Source organism: Mesocricetus auratus, unplaced genomic scaffold (genome assembly GCF_017639785.1).
Source record: "Mesocricetus auratus isolate SY011 unplaced genomic scaffold, BCM_Maur_2.0 Super-Scaffold_100004, whole genome shotgun sequence".
Lineage (NCBI taxonomy): Eukaryota > Metazoa > Chordata > Mammalia > Rodentia > Cricetidae > Mesocricetus > Mesocricetus auratus.
Window position 1 is genome coordinate 79,405,971 of NW_024429189.1, and position 15,629 is coordinate 79,421,599.

General features: G+C 42.1%; 1 protein-coding gene across 1 annotated transcript; it reads left to right on the forward strand.

Moving 5' to 3' along the window:
* The first annotated feature begins 1,246 nt into the window (after positions 1-1,246).
* On the forward strand, positions 1,247-15,344 carry LOC101829384 (cell death regulator Aven). Its single transcript, XM_040746010.1, has 5 exons — positions 1,247-1,392; positions 8,209-8,279; positions 12,003-12,098; positions 13,993-14,329; positions 15,059-15,344. Exons 1-5 carry the CDS (start codon positions 1,362-1,364, stop codon positions 15,172-15,174), a joined length of 651 nt encoding a protein of 216 aa, XP_040601944.1. The 5' UTR covers positions 1,247-1,361; the 3' UTR covers positions 15,175-15,344.
* Positions 15,345-15,629: the final 285 nt, after the last annotated feature.

The following is a 15,629-nucleotide window of genomic DNA, read 5'->3' on the forward strand; positions in this document are numbered from 1 at the left end:
GTAGAATGAATAAATAAGACTTCTCCTTTACTGTAGTCTTTGTTTTTTCCTGTGTAGTCATTAACTTTTTTTTTTTTTTTTTTTTGCTGTGTTTGGGCAGTGTGCAACAATTGTAGATCTCAACCCTTTGATTTATGTGATGGATTATGAGGTAACCAACAAAGTTATTACTGGGGGTGTCAGGTTATAAATGAAATACAAATAAACTTTTAGGGGTACAAATCATTATATACATATAATTTTTGCTAGCATACAAACTAATGGGTTTCATTATGACATTTAAATTTTATTAGTATTTTTGTATATTATGTGTGACATGTACAGGGGGAGCTATGCACATACCATGACACCTGTGTGGAGGTCAGAGGGCAACTTGTGAGTCAGTTTTCCTATTTCACCTCTAAGCATAATAACTCAGGTTATCAGGCTTGCACAACAATACCTGCTAAGCTATCTCCCTGGCCCTTATTATGACAGTTTTATGCATGTAAATCATTGTCCCTTGTCTGATTGGTGCCCCGTTGTCCTCTCCTATTTCTTCTTCCCTCATTTTGCTTGCTTGTCAGGTGTGTGCATGCACACATGTATCTTAAATTCAGATTCTCCATACATAATTAATTATGTTCCTTTTGGTTCAGCAAAAATAGTATGACGTGTGAGAAGGATGTGGGAATGCGCTGTGACCGTTTCTGGAAACCTCCAGAGCTGGTGATGAATCCCATGTGTCCCTTCCCCTTAACTTTTCTTCCTTCATGATGTTGCAGTTTTGGCTCAGTGGCAGGAGCTCTGGTCATCATCTCAGATGGGTGAGAAAGGGCTCAGGCAGAGCAGTGAACTGGGAGGAGACTGGGCTATCAGGCTAGTCTTTGGCTGCCTGTCTAGACATCATTTGGTTGAGAGAAGTCTGGCCTTTTATCTTGAGCTGCCATGATTATCCATGTCTTAGTTACACACACTCACACCTGACCCTAACTGACTTAGGATTCCACAAATCAACTGTGGGATCTTAAAGACATCCCTTTCCTCGGAAGTCCTTTGGATTTTCTTATTTAGTCTTCTTAGATTATTTACTCTTGTCTTGGAATGCTGTGCCAGGGTTTGATGTTGGCTTTCTTGTAAACATGATTGATCTAAAAAATGTTTACCATGTTGTCAACAGTGATACGGAGTCAGCCCAGAAGGAAAATAACTACTTTCTAAGTTCCAGAATGTGCGCATCGTGCTTCTCTCACAAAGTCTGAAACTCTACAACCTCTGACCCCCAGCTGTCCCTCCACATACTCCATGAGATGAACCCCTGGCTTCAAAGGGTGTTAGAAAGATAGGCACATCCTATAAGTAAAGCTCAATGTGGACATTTGATGCTTGGGGGCTTCGGGAGCCTCACAGCTGGTGAGAAAGCTAATTATAAGTCACAGTTGGGCAGGACAAGAGCTTTTGAATACTCACTTGCTTGTATAGGTTGACCTAACTTTTAAGATAGCTTAATGACTAGTATTGTCTTACTCACAATAACAGTATTAGGTGCTGTTCTGTTTTAGATTAAACACTGAAGGACATCCATATTTAAAATGGTAAATCTGAAAAGGCTAAAGATTGAGAGTGATGAGAATGTTTATACCTTACAGACTGAGCTTGGATCTTTTCTTGAAATTGACCAGTGTGAGTCTGTGAACATAAAATTTACTCTGATTTTCTAAACATTGCTGTTTCACAGATGAGGAACCTTCAGAAAGAACAACTAGGGCCTTCCATCTCCATGGCAACCATTGTGGAGATCATTTGGCTTCCTATTTCTTGTGGGAGCTTAGTCAGCCTACAGTGTTCATGTATGATTTCTCAGACTCTGGGTCCTGGTTGAGGGTAAGGAATGGTGATAACAAGGGGGCAGGGATGGAGTTTCCAGTGAAGTGCTTGTTCAGAGCTGGGGTAACAAGGGATATGGGTCAAATTCCTGATTAAAAGCTCAGAACAGTATGGTAATTCCAGGATTTGGGAGACTGGGGCAGGAGAGATCACAGATCATATTCATATTCTACAAGTTTATTTTCATATAATTGAGGCAACAGTGTCAGTACATGTAGATCTACCTAGTTTTAAAAGGCTTTCATAGAATGTTATGTATCTGTTTCATAAATAATCAAACATAACACAAGCCTAATTGAAATATTATTGTAAGGTTTCTGTTAGTGAATCTTGTCCTGGCATCATGCGGGCGGCCTGTTGCTTTCCTGGCTGCCATTGACAGCTGTGAGATTATACCTGTCACAACAGCATTTCAAACAGGTTTGCCATATTCAGTAGGTATCAGCCTCTGTCTGAGGTGGGCAAAAGAACAAGATGCTGACAGGCCAGCCTTGCCAGGACAGAGTTCTGGTTACAGTACTGTTTTCCCATAGTTAAGCTTTCATCTTCTCAAATAGTGAGAGGGTGGGTAAAGGCTCTGTGTCTCATCAGCACCTAGAGCTGGAGATCTCTTTGATGGTGATTAGCTTCACCTAGGAAATCTCAGAAAGCAGAGGATTGTGTGCTGCTTAAAACACTCTTTGATTTGTTTATTCACTGCATTCGTGTGTGTGTGTGTGTGTGTGTGTGTGTGTGTGTGTGCGTGTGTGTGTGTGTGTAGGCTACAGAACAGCCTCCATCTTTTGCTTTGCTTTAGGATGTGTGGGTGTCCAGTAAGGCTGCCATTGGTGGAAGAATGTGCTGCAGTACCTTTGTGCTGGAGTAGAGTTGAACATGCTGTGGACTCACTGTGCACTGTTTCTTAAAGAAGCCCCTGACTGTGCACAACCACATGTCTGACCGGCAAGAAAGGAGCACAGGTGGTGGTACCACCATTCTTTCTATGCATGCTACGGTGTGGTTCAGAAGGAATATTCTAGTAGTATTTTGGAATAACTTGTGTTTTGGGGCTCACAGTTTGGAAATGTTAATGTACTTTCATCTTCAGTGCCAGAATGAGAGGGGTTAGCAGTTGTCATATAGCAGTCCTTTTCTTTTAGCAAGTTTGTTATCCCCAATTAGCCTCTGTGTGCCTTCTCCAAGAGGATTATTTAAAACTTAATTTTTAGTAATTATTATTATGTGTGTGAGAGAGCATGAGCAAGTGTGGGCAAAACGGGGAGAGAGCAGGGAGGGAGCATATGTATATTACAGTGGAGTCAGAAGAAAACCTTCCACTGTGAGCTCTAGGAAACGAACTCAGGTCAGGCCTGCACAAGTACTTTTCTCAACACTGGTCAATTCTGCCTGATCTCTGTGAGGTCTTCAAAAACCAAGCCAAACCACTGTTAACTTATATCATTGTGATACTTACTGAGAGTAGCATTTTAGATCATTTCATTCTTCCTTAAAATTTTCTTCTTTGTACATACTTGATTTTTCTGTGGGTCGGAAATGACTTCATGAGTGTCATTGTTTGATTTTTAGCTGTTTCTATTCTGCAAAGTTTGACATAGATTATGAAATATGGTCAGTATGTCAGTCTCTGTGGGTCATTGTCTACTGTGTCCTGTGTCCTTCCTTCCTCCCTTTAACGCATAAAGCTGGAGAAAGCTTCAGACTGTTGCTGCTGTCAGTCTCTGTCTTTTGGCTGCAGCCTGAGGCTTGCACTCACTTACAGCACACCTGCAGCATAAGGGCTGCTCAGGTGTTAGTTATGCTTCTAGTATGCAGGGCTCGGGACCTAAAAACTTTTCAACTCTTGTGCCTTTGTGGTCCTAAACCCCTGTTTGTGTCCACCCATGTGGGAGATTAGGAGGTCCCCCAACTTCACACCACCTAGGCTGTTGCTTGCTGCCTCAAAGATCCCTTGTGGAGAACTGGCAGGTGCTGGGAGCAGAGAGCAGTCCTCGAAGGCAGCCTAACTGCCTGCGCACTTCTCTTCTCTCCGGATATTTCAGCTATATCCTCAGAGCGCTGGTTTCTTCAGATGGATTTGGTTGTTGGGGAGGACGATTCTTCTAGTCATCAGCAAAAAGATTGATTTACAAGTTAGTCCATCATTATTCAACCTGTTCGTATTTAAAATTATTGCAATATTAAAAATAAGTACAGCATGCCTTATTATTGAGCCTTATCCTGATTATATATTATAATCTATAAGGTCTTATTATCATTCATTATATACAGAATGGCCTCATGGGACTGCGGAGTTGGCTTAGTCAGCAAAGTGCTTGAGAACATGAGTTTGATCCCCAGACCCTACTTAAAAGAAAATTCTGAGTGTAGTGGTACACATATGTAATGTTAGCACTACGGAGGCAGGGAGGCAGGGCCTCACTGGCCAGCCAGTCTACCCTGCCTTGGGAACTCCAAGTCAGTGATAAAGCTAATTAAAAAAAAAAAAAGGTGGGCCGCATGAGGAATGACCCCTCTGGCTTCCACTTATACACACATGCACCCCACACATAATAATGAAAAACAGCATTGAATAAAGCAATCAGCTGTTGGCTAATTTTAAAACCTCCAAGATTGTTTTTTAATTATTACATATGTTATCATCCATCTTTATATAATGTTCCCCCGTCCTACTTTTCTCCTGGGTTGCTTTATTCTGATTGGCTCACAGAGGCTGCTTATATATTAGAAACAATAGTTCTTTGTCTGTTTGTGCTGGAAATAGTTCTTGTCACCGTGTCTCTTAGAGTTTGGTTTTATTATCACAGAAGACTTAAAATAATTTTTTATATCTTAAATATGTGGAACTTAATTTATACTTCTTTAACTTCAAAATTCAGCCTTGTTTGTTGTTCTGCCGTCCCCAAGTATCTACGCCTTTGATTTATATAAGTTTTTGAGTGTCCCAATTGAGATGTCTTAGCTCTAATAAATACTGATGCTCCACAGGTACCATGTTCTGTTGTCTGAATGTCCACACACCTGGGTTCCCTTGGCACTTTCCTATTTTATGAGTAGCTCTCTATTCTATTTATTGAGATTTTTGAATGCATTTCCAAATTTGAAGACAAATTCTTCACCCTATGAAAAGGCATATTTAGGACTGATGTGGTGGTGCACACCTTTAATCCCAACACTTGGGCGACAGAGGCGGGTGGCTCCCTGAGTTTGAAGCCATTTGTGTCTACATAGTGAGTTTCAGGCCAGCAAAGCCTTTAGAGTGAGACACTGTCTTAAAAACAAACCAACAAACAAACCTTTCATATCTTGGTTTACATATTTTTAAAATTGATTTTGATAAATCTTTTTGAAATTTGAACTGAATATCGACTTTGTAGACTAAATTAGATGTTTGTTTTTTGTCTCCGTTGGCAAAAAGTTTGAACTAGTTGTTTTTAATAAATGTTTATTATGCCTTATTCCTAGAAATTCTGTGTATATTCATGTTATGCTCTGCCATTTTACTTTCAATTGAATTTTGAGAGAACTGCTTATTTTTATTATAATTGTTTTCTGAATCCTTTCCTACTCATTCCTAGCACAATAATAACAGTCTGTTTTCTTCCGATTGCCATGGTTTCATCTCCTTTATTTTTCCAGTGTTGATAATTCATTTTCTTTAATTGCGGAGACTGTGACAGTGAAATTAATATATGCATGCACACTTTTTCTTCCTTTCTTTTGAGACTGGATTTCATGGTGGAGCCCTGGCTCGCCTAGGATTTGCTATGTAGACCAGATTGACCTAGAATTGAGTTCCACTTGTCTCTGTGTCCCAAGTGCTGGGATTAAAGTTGTATACCACCGTGCTTAGCCATGTCTGTTTCTTTTATGCAGGTGTATGTATGTGTCTGTGTATATGTATTTGGACACACATGCCACATAGAGTGTGGAAGTCAGAGGATAGCACTTGGGAGGTAGCATTCCCAGAGGATCAAATTCAAGTTATCAGACTTGGTGGCAAATACATTTACTTGCTGAACCTTTTAACCCACCTGAAAAAATATATATGCTAATTTTTATTTTTAAACTTTTATTAACTGAATTGTTTTCCAGCATGATCACAGTTTTTCCTTCCTCCCTCTTTTCCTCCCAGTCCATCCCCTGAACCTCCCCTCTTCCCCTTCATCTCCTCCTCCTCCTCTCTTCAGAAAGGGGCAGGCCTCCCATGTATATCAGCCAGCCATGGTATGTCAAGTTGTAGTGAGACTGGGCACCTCCTCGCATATTGAGGCTGGACAAGGCAATCCAGTAGAAGGAAAGGGTCCCAAAAGCAGATAACCGAGTCAGAAACAGCCCCAGCTCCCACTGTTAGGAGACAATTCTCCTGGCTGTCTCATGAGTAAGATTGGTTGATGTGCATACTTCTTTAAGAAAAAAAAATGGGGCTTTTAGGTATAACTGTGGTAGAGCACTTGCCTAGCAACTGCAAAGCATTGGGTTCCAGCCGCTTTGCTGCCAAAAGAATGGCAGGTTGGCTCTTTTCTTGTGCTTCTCTGCTTTGCTTCTCCCAACGATCCATGAAACAATTGCATTCTTGTTCTTTGTTCTTTATTTAGTAATGAAGGTATTTAAGACTCCAACCTTTTCTTGGAGAATTCTCCTCCAAGCTTCTGGGTAGATTTGTATTAGTTTATAATAACTCTTGCCTGTATTCTAACTCTGTAGTTTCATTTCTCCTGATAAAAAGTAATGTGGGTAAAAATGATGTTGCACAGGCATTTATACAGTAAGCATGGAGAATCACAGTAGATGCACGCATGTCTGGATACATAAGACTTTATTCATTCTAAGAATTTTGAGTTGGTTTCCAACAACTAACTGTATTGATTCTTCTCCACTTTTGGTCCTTTGTCCTGCATTTGATCTTGCCACATGTTATTCCATGATCATGTGTTTTAGACATGTAGATGTAGAGAAAGGTTCTACTTTTTACCTAGGTTTGTCTCTTCATTTTTTAATTCTCCTCACACACTCTATTAATTGAAAGAAAAGAATAAATCCCATGGTAATGTTACCTGGATGGGAACACACAGGGAAAATTTGGCTTTTCTTGGAGTTTTAAAATCCAGGTAGGAGATGAAGGGCAAGAGGCACATGGGTCTTCAGGATAAGAATAAGATGAGATAGAACATTTAAGCGTATACATGAAAACGCGAAGGACAGGCTGTTTGGAGAGATAGAAGGTAAATGAAGTGGGACCAAATTTTAGAGCCTTGTGAAAGCTAGGGAGAGAATTCTTCATGTGTAAATGAGTTAATTACTAATGCCAACTCTCAGGTGCATATGCATGTACAAAGCAAACCTTGTGGCAGAGCATAGAGCTTGCTGCCCAGAATCAATTTCAATGCTTGTTTATGTTACCATCATACATTGTTGTTTGCTTCCATCCAGAACTCAAAGTAGTACACTATTGTTGGGGAAGTCATTTGTCAATAAAGCACTGTCTGGCCAATAGGGAATCTAGATAGGTGGGACTAGGAGTCCAGGAGGACTCTGGGTAGGAGAAACACAGGAGTCAAGATGTAACGCCATGGGGTAGGAAGCCCGGAACTATTCTCCGGTAAGAGAAATACTTAGATTAACAATTATGGGGTAGTTACTTAAGTCAGAGCTAGCCAGTAAGAAACAAGCAAGGCCAACAGCTTCATAATTAATATAGCCTCCTGTGTGTTTATTTGGGACTGATGTAGCTCTAGAACCAAGCTGGCGGGAAGGCTTCTCCTCAAGGAAAAAGCTTCTCTTAACACACTATGGTTCATACGTGGTCTTTTAAGTTTAGTTCGTGTTTGACGTTCTGACTACATGACGTTTGGAGTGATAATGGAGGTTATTAAGATAAGACTATAACTTATCAAAGAGATAATCTGGTAACATTGTGGGTCAACCCAGAGATGCTTTCCTTTGGTTCATCTTCCCCTTTCTGCCTTGCTGGCCCCCAAGTCATAAGTACAAACTTCTTTGCATACACTGAGCAGAAAAGATGGAAATAGATTAGATATGGGTAAATGGCCGTGTTTGCAGGCCTGTTTGGTTGTCCCTTGATGTGTGGAATGGTGGTTTATTGAATGAAAACGGGATGAAATAAGTGTCAACAGCATTGTCCAGTGCCCAGATGTATGCACTGGATCCAGGACTTGCAGGATGGTGTTGCTGGATTGGGGAAGGTTAACTATTCACAATGTCACTTGTGTTCTAAAATGGAAACAGAGAAACTGGGTGTTGTATGTGTAAAACCATATATGTGTATATATATAAAATTATATATATGTGTGTATGATATATATTGTTTTTTTCTATTCCTAGGGGACTCCTTCTCACAGTTTCGATTTGCTGAGGAGAAAGAATGGGATGGTGAAACTTCATGTCCAAAGCAGGTAAGACAAATGTGTCTTGAATGTAGGTTATCTCTTCTCAAGGCCAAGGCCCTGCACCTTCCCATTATTGCAGATATGAATCCCGTGGAAAAGAGCTCTCATCCATATACATTTTGTTCTGGCTACCAACCTAGTTGATAAAGTCCTTCCAGCTTGAGTTCATTTGGCCATTGGTGAATGTCTCATAGGTGAAGTAGGAAGTTAATGGTTGTGATTTTAAGGTAATAGATTACTTTGCTATTTGATTTTTTTTTCTTTTTCTTTTTGCCAACCTTTTCCCCCAACCCCACATTTCTTCCTTACCCTTGTACCTTTATTAACCTTTAGTAGGATAAATGTATGAAATAAAAACAGGAGTCATCAAAGGCCTTCAGTCAGTCCTTAAATCACAAAGGCTGTTTATAATGTAGTTTTAGTCAAGGTCATTGCTGTATTCATGAGTAAGGGAAGGATTACATACTGAATTCCCACTTTATCTCCCCAAAGATCTATGAGAAGGATTTCGCTTTGTTTTCCGTCCTGAACTCAAACTCATGACCCTCCTCTTGACTGTCAACCAAATGTTGAGATTATAGGCCTGTGCCACTACATATCTGGTTTCTCTCACATTCTCTTATGGTGGGGTGTAAGTACAGCTGTGCGTACATGTGTGCGTGCGTGCGTGCGTGCGTGCGTGCGTGTGTGTGTGTGTGTGTGTGTGTGTGTGTGCGCGCGCGTGCACGCGCGTGCATGCATGCGTGTGTGTAAGCCAGAAGTTGAGGTCAGGTGTCTTCCTGTATCAAACTTGACCTTACTTTTAATTTTTTTGAGAATTTCATACATGAATACTATATATTATTTTCTTGTTCCTCCAAGTCCTCTGACTCCATTCCCTCTCACATTATGACCTTTTAATATTACTGATACACACACACACACACACACACACACACACACACACACACACACACACCACTGAGTCTGTTTAGTGTTGCTTCTATGTGTATATGTTTAGGACTGAGCACTTGGCATCAGCTAGCCTGCTGGGAGTTTGTCTCTAGAGAAGACTGATTCTCTCAGCAGCCATTGATTGACTCTGGCTCTTCATCTAGGGATGGGATGGACCTTTTTGAGATCCACTATCTATGTTGGCATGCCAACTGCTATTGTCATTATTTGAGTCTTCTTTAGGCAACTATTTTGTTGAGAATTAATGGGCATAAAGGGGAACACTCCTCCATTGCTGATGGGAGTGCCAACTTGTTCAGCCACTTTGGAAATCAGTATGGAGATTCCTCAGAAAAATGGGAATAAACCTACCACAAGACCCAGCAACCCCACTCTTAGGCATATATCCAAAAGATGCCCATTCATACAACAAGGATGTCTGTTCCACTATGTTCATAGCAGCATTATTTGTAATAGCCAGAGCTTGGAAGCAACCTAGATGCCCCTCAACCGAAGAGTGGATAGAGAAAATATGGTATATTTATACAATGGAGTACTATTCAGCAGAAAAAAACAATGGAATCCTGAGATTTGCAGGCAAATGGATGACACTAGAAGAAACCATCCTGAGTGAGGTAACCCAGTCACAAAAAGAGAAACATGGCATGTACTCTCTCATATATGGATTTTACACATAGATCTGGGGAGTGCCAGCCTACAATCCCATGGCCAGAGAGTCTGGGAAACAGAACCTTCATTCAGTGGCTGATGGAAGAAGAGGCACACTCCATGGCTAAGCACTGAGCTGAACTCAAGAAAGCCAGTAACAGAGAGGGAGGACTGATGACCAAAGGGATTAAGACTGGGCTGGTTTAACCCCCCAGAAACAGCTGGCCTGACAAAGGTTAACTTTTGAATCCCAGGTGTCAGCCTGGGAATCCAGCATGGGACTGATCAAGACCCCCTGAATGTGGGTGTCAGTGAGGAGGCCTAGGTAATTTATTGAGCCTTGGGCAGTAGATCAGTATTCATCCCGAGTATACACATGGACTTCGGACTCCCATCCAACAATGTGAGATGCACTCTCATCCTGAACTCTTGGGGGAGGGTCTAGGCCCTGCCATGGATGAAATGACAGACTATGGACACCCCCATGGAGGGCCTCACCCTCCCTGGGGAAATGAGGGGATAATGGGGGGGGTGGGGAGGAGGGCACGGGAGGAGGAGAGGGAAAGGGAGAGGGGCCTGGACTTGTGAAGCAACCTTGTTTCTAATCTAAATTTAAACTTAAAAAAAAAAAAGAATTAATGGGCATAGCATTCCTCTCATGTTTGGAAAATACTATCTAGCCACAGATATTCTATTCTGGTCTTTCGGTTCTTAACAGTCCTCATACACACAGACACAGACAGGCAGACAGACAGATAGACAGAGGCGTGTGCGCGCGCACGCTCAAACACACACGCACGCGGTGGGGGGGGGGCGGTTTTCTGTGTTTTTGTTGTTGTCATTGCATTGTAGACCTATCAATTGAGGATGGGCACTTGACCTTACCTTTTGAGACAGGATCTCAAAATTGGACCTGGAACTTGCCATTTTGGTTAGACTGGCTGGTCTCCAACCCCTGGGATCTGTATGTCGTTTCTCCTACTTCCCAGCAGACTGGAATTACAGACATGTGCTGCCATGCTCACTCAGCTTTTTACATGGGTGCTGGGGAGCCTAACTCAGGTCTGTGCTTATGTGGCAGGTCTTTACCCACTGAGCTGACCATCACTTCCCACATTTTTTAAAGCAGGGTTTTATTTCTTAAATATGTTACCTAATTTAGAGATAAATTTCTTTTTTAGAGCAAAGAATACCATTTAGCATTGTCATTGTGGCTTACCAAAGACCTAGCCATTTCAGGATTTCTTTAGAAGGGGGAAATCCAGATCACTTACTCTGATAGATCCCCACGTACTGCTGTTTTATGAACTAGGGATTAACATGGGCTTTTTGTAACAAGCTCTGCTTTTGCGGTGCCAAGAACTGTGTTTCCATCTCTGATTTTTTATAAACCTATCAACTTGAGGTGCTCCTACAATACAGGTATTAAGTTAGCAAATCTCTGGCTTTTTGCCTATGTGAAGTCAGTAATTATATAGGATAAGACATGTTCCTGGATGGGCCTGTGAAAGTCTATATGGTGGATGGAGTTTGTATTAGAAGTCATTATGACCACCTTTTAAGTTTTTCTTTCCCTTGAGCCAGCAGGACACCTACAGGGTAGCTAGCTAATAAGACAGTAGATAAACAGTCACTGGTTTGGCTGTGGACTTGCAGGAATGTTGGTTGGAGACAACAGTGCAAGATTGTAACTTCGTTCCTGGATGGAAAGGGTCAGAGAAAGCTTTTAGTGCTACCACCACACTGAGCATTGCTGGCTGGACAGAGGAAGCTGCTGTTTTTGTTTTGAAGAGAAGCAGAACTTACCCACCAACTCCTTTGGGTTCCCCTGGCAATCCCATGTCACCACCCAAACCATCTCTTCTGTCTTCTGCCTAGAACTGGCAGTCTGAGTTTAGGGGAAATTTCTGGTCAGTTTCGTTAAAATGCTAGTTTTCTCCCAGTTTTCAGCTTGATGTGGTGGTGATCACTGCCTGACTGCGTCTGTGAGTGAGTGAATTGAGGGCTCACTGTTTGGTAGAGAGACATTTAAAGCTCATTAAATGTGATTTATTTATGAACTCCCAGACAAAAGTAACTCCAATGAATGACTTAGTTATTTTATCGCCTGCCCCCAAATCCATCTAGAACTCAGCACTCTATGTGGATAGTGAGTCACTGGTTCGAGCCCTTCAACAGCTGCCCCTCTCAGTCCGGCTTAACGTTGCTGCGGAGTTGATCCAGGTAAAATCAAATTCTGCCTACTTGGTTGGGACTAGGACCAGAGGGAAGAATGTGGCCTACAGGGTGTTTCAGCCTGAGCTTTTCTCGTCATCAGCTGAGGGCCTCATATTGGGGTGTCACTTTGTAAAGTTTGAAGGAATACAAGACAGTTGTTTGAATTTACTCTGTTATGTTTTATATATGGTACATTTTAATGGATCAAATATTCTAGAATTGAATGCAAAAACAACTAAAGTCTGGCTGTTACCACAGAGTATTCAGGTGCCAGGCTCTGACTTGGCACTAGGGAAGCAGGTGAATGTGGTTCCTCCTTCCCTGAGCTCAGTCTACTGGGAACTATTGATACTAGTCAGTTTAACGAAGTAAATGTACTGATGCACAGAACTGATGAATTATGGGAATTACAGTGTGCCATAAGAGCTTGTAGTAATGAACCTGATGTATCATGGTGTGGCTAGGATGCTTTCCTCAGGAAACAAAGGGTAAGCTGAGGTCCAAGAAGTAAGTACACTTGAGCTACAATGAAAGATGATGACCCAGGCAGGTCTGCATTAATAAAGATGATCATGGTAAATACTGTGCTGGTAGAGTAGGAAGGATGAGCTGTTGGAGTATGTATTGGTGGCTTTCTGTGTGTGTTGCTATTGTACAAAGACAGAGTAGGAAAGCCACCTTAAGAAAGCTGTCACCTGGGTCCCAGTGAGAGACACTAACTCAGACACACCCACACCCACACTCTCTCTCTCTCTCTCTCTCTCTCTCTCTCTCTCTCTCTCTCTCTCTCTCTCTCTCTCTCTCTCTCTCTCTCTCTCTCTCTCACCTGTAGTCTTCAGGTTTGTTCTCAACTGCACTCATTAGTATCACCTAGGAATTTAAAAATAAGGAAAATGACTTCCAGGTTCTCATAGAAGTGGTTTTGGGTTAACATAGAGGGCCTCACTCTGGCTTCTCTCTGTACAGCTGAAGTGCTGGACATTGGTGTAGTCCATGCTTTTATAAAGCCACGCTGGAGTAAATTTCTGAAGTTCTGAGGAGTTCCCAGCAATCTGGGTCTTTAAGAGTAGGGGCCAGTTGATATTAGGCCCACTTTCTATCCTATGCATTGAGGGCCCCTGCCATCCCTGTGGCCTTACCCCAAAAGAGGGTTTCTCAACCTTAGACAGAGACCTGTCACAGTTATGAGAAATCTTCAAAGCATAGCATAGATAGGGAAGAATGTACAGATAAGTGTGTGTAACTGTGGAATCAGCTTCTACAGCAAGGGCCAGAACATTGCCAGTTCCTCTGAGGCCGCCATACATACTTTGAGTCCCCATCTGCCCACAAGACAGACATTACCCTGGCTTCTATTACTATAGTTTTACCTGGTTTTGAATTTTCTATAAATGTAGCCAAATAGTCTGTTTTTCTTCACATTTGACATTTTATATTCAAACTACAGTTGAGTTCTTTTGTTCTTGGTAAGTGGTCCTGACCCTTCATGTTCCTGCATCCAAGCATGGTGAACAGGTCTACTGGCTAATTACCTCTTAGTAACTTTTACAGATAGGTTATTCTTCATTATAACCTTAAGTATCAATTAAATAGACACATGGTACAGTTAGCTGTCAGGCCAGGGATAGGAAGACATGAGCTTTCAATCCCACCTCTAGCTAGTTAGCACACACCAGAGAGGAGCAGGGTGGGAGGCACAGCCCTGCCATGTTTCCACGAAATCGCTTTATTGGCTGGGTGGATCAGCAAGAGTGCTGCGGTGGGGCTCCAACAGGAAGTACTGTGTGGGCTACCTGAATTGAGTTTCCTACCTACAGGGTTGTGTGGCTTCCTTAACTTCTTGTGTGCTTAAGTGGACACGAGGACTCTACTAAATTCCGACATCGTGCTTCCTTTTCAGACCACAATTCCGTTAGAACTTCCACAGGTGAAACCAAGGAGAAACGATGATGGCAAGGAGCTGGGCATGCAGTTAAGGGGGCCAAGCTCCGAGATCAGATCTACTGCTGCTAGTTGTGCCAGATCTCTGGGCAAAGACAGCTTAAGATCAAGCCCTCCAGAGGGTTTGCAGAAAGGGCCCTTCCCGCCACAGTCAGTGGCAGACCATCTGGAAGATGAACTGGACATGTTGCTGCATTTAGATGAACCCATGAAAGAGGAAGACAGAATCTGCCCAGACCAGATGTCTCAGGACCAGGAACCAGAAAGTGATGGGCAGGGGGCCCAGGAAGAAACAGGTATGGCTTTCATTTTATTTCCCATCCGTATTCTCAGTTCTGGTATTTTTATGGGAACAGCCCTACCCCATCACCCGTGCATACCTCCCTGTGTCTGATATTGATTCAGTCGTGTCCCAGGCATCTCTTTCTCTGGGCAAATCACAGCTTCCCCTGAGCTGACCTTTCTGATGGTTTCTCTTACTCAATATCTCAAACTTCCAAAGTGGCTACAGCCCGGGTGCAGTATTAAAACTAGAGCTGCAAATTGAACTGCCATAAAAGACTTTCAGTAGTAGGCCTTTTAATCGACTGAGCAGGTTGGAAACTGATTTGTTTAAAGCAAAAGAATGTTTATAACTTGTAAATATTTTGTGGGCTGGTATCCCTTCTGATGTGATAGGGCTTAAGATAACTGTCATATACAGTACTCGAGAGTTATGTTTCAGAATTGCCTCAAAATGAAAAGGACACAGAGTTATGCTGTTGGTCTTTGTGTTAAACTCCATAGCACGAGTGAGCAGTGAAATTTATCTTCAGTATAAATAGAAGAGCAAACCTGTACCTTTACTTATTTTGTTTAGATACTATGGGTGGTAACTTAGGGGATGACAGTAATGAGAATTTTCTTGTTACAGAGAAAGTAGTAATTTGGGATGACATATGTCCTCAAAAAAATACCCCAAGAAAGTCTTAACCATCATCAGTGTAATTGATGTGAGGTGGCTAATGCTGATTTTATTTCCATAGTTCCTGAAAAGCCATCTATGACTGCAGAGAAAAATGTGGAACCTGAACAGACAAGCACATCCAAAACTGTTACTGAGGAAGAACTGGAAGACTGGCTGGACAGCATGATTTCCTGAGGAGGGGACCAAGGGGGAAAATGTGCCTGAAGCAAATTTTGGTTGCCTTCTAAGTAAGGGTGGGCTAGCTTACCAGAATACCCCATGCTAACATGTACTGTTACTTATGCTTACAGCAGCCAATGCCTACCTCTGTTTTTGATGGCATCTGAATACATGTATGAGGCTTCCTTGGGGCTTTGTTTTTGTTATCTGGCTTAGTCATCTACTAGATTTCCTTAAGGACAGGGGATGTCACAGCTATGTTTTCATTCTCCTTCCTGATGACATTACAGAATAACAGGCCCTAATTAAGAAGAGACTGTATACAAGCAACAAGGCATGCAGTTGGTCAAACAAACACCCTCTGGTGTATGGATATTTCCTTTTGACACGAAACCCATGGGCTGCTTGTCTCATGTCCCTGACTTAGCAGTCAGTCAGGCTGCTGTAGGGTAACTGGGTGTGGTAATGAC

Excerpts from the sequence above, each read along its gene's own strand:
- LOC101829384 (XM_040746010.1), top strand. The coding sequence starts at position 1,362 with ATGCTTGGGGGCTTCGGGAGCCTCACAGCTG. Across the intron at positions 12,099-13,992 it reads TTGCTGCGGAGTTGATCCAG|ACCACAATTCCGTTAGAACT; the intron begins GTAAAATCAAAT and ends CTTCCTTTTCAG. Across the intron at positions 14,330-15,058 it reads GGGGGCCCAGGAAGAAACAG|TTCCTGAAAAGCCATCTATG; the intron begins GTATGGCTTTCA and ends TTATTTCCATAG.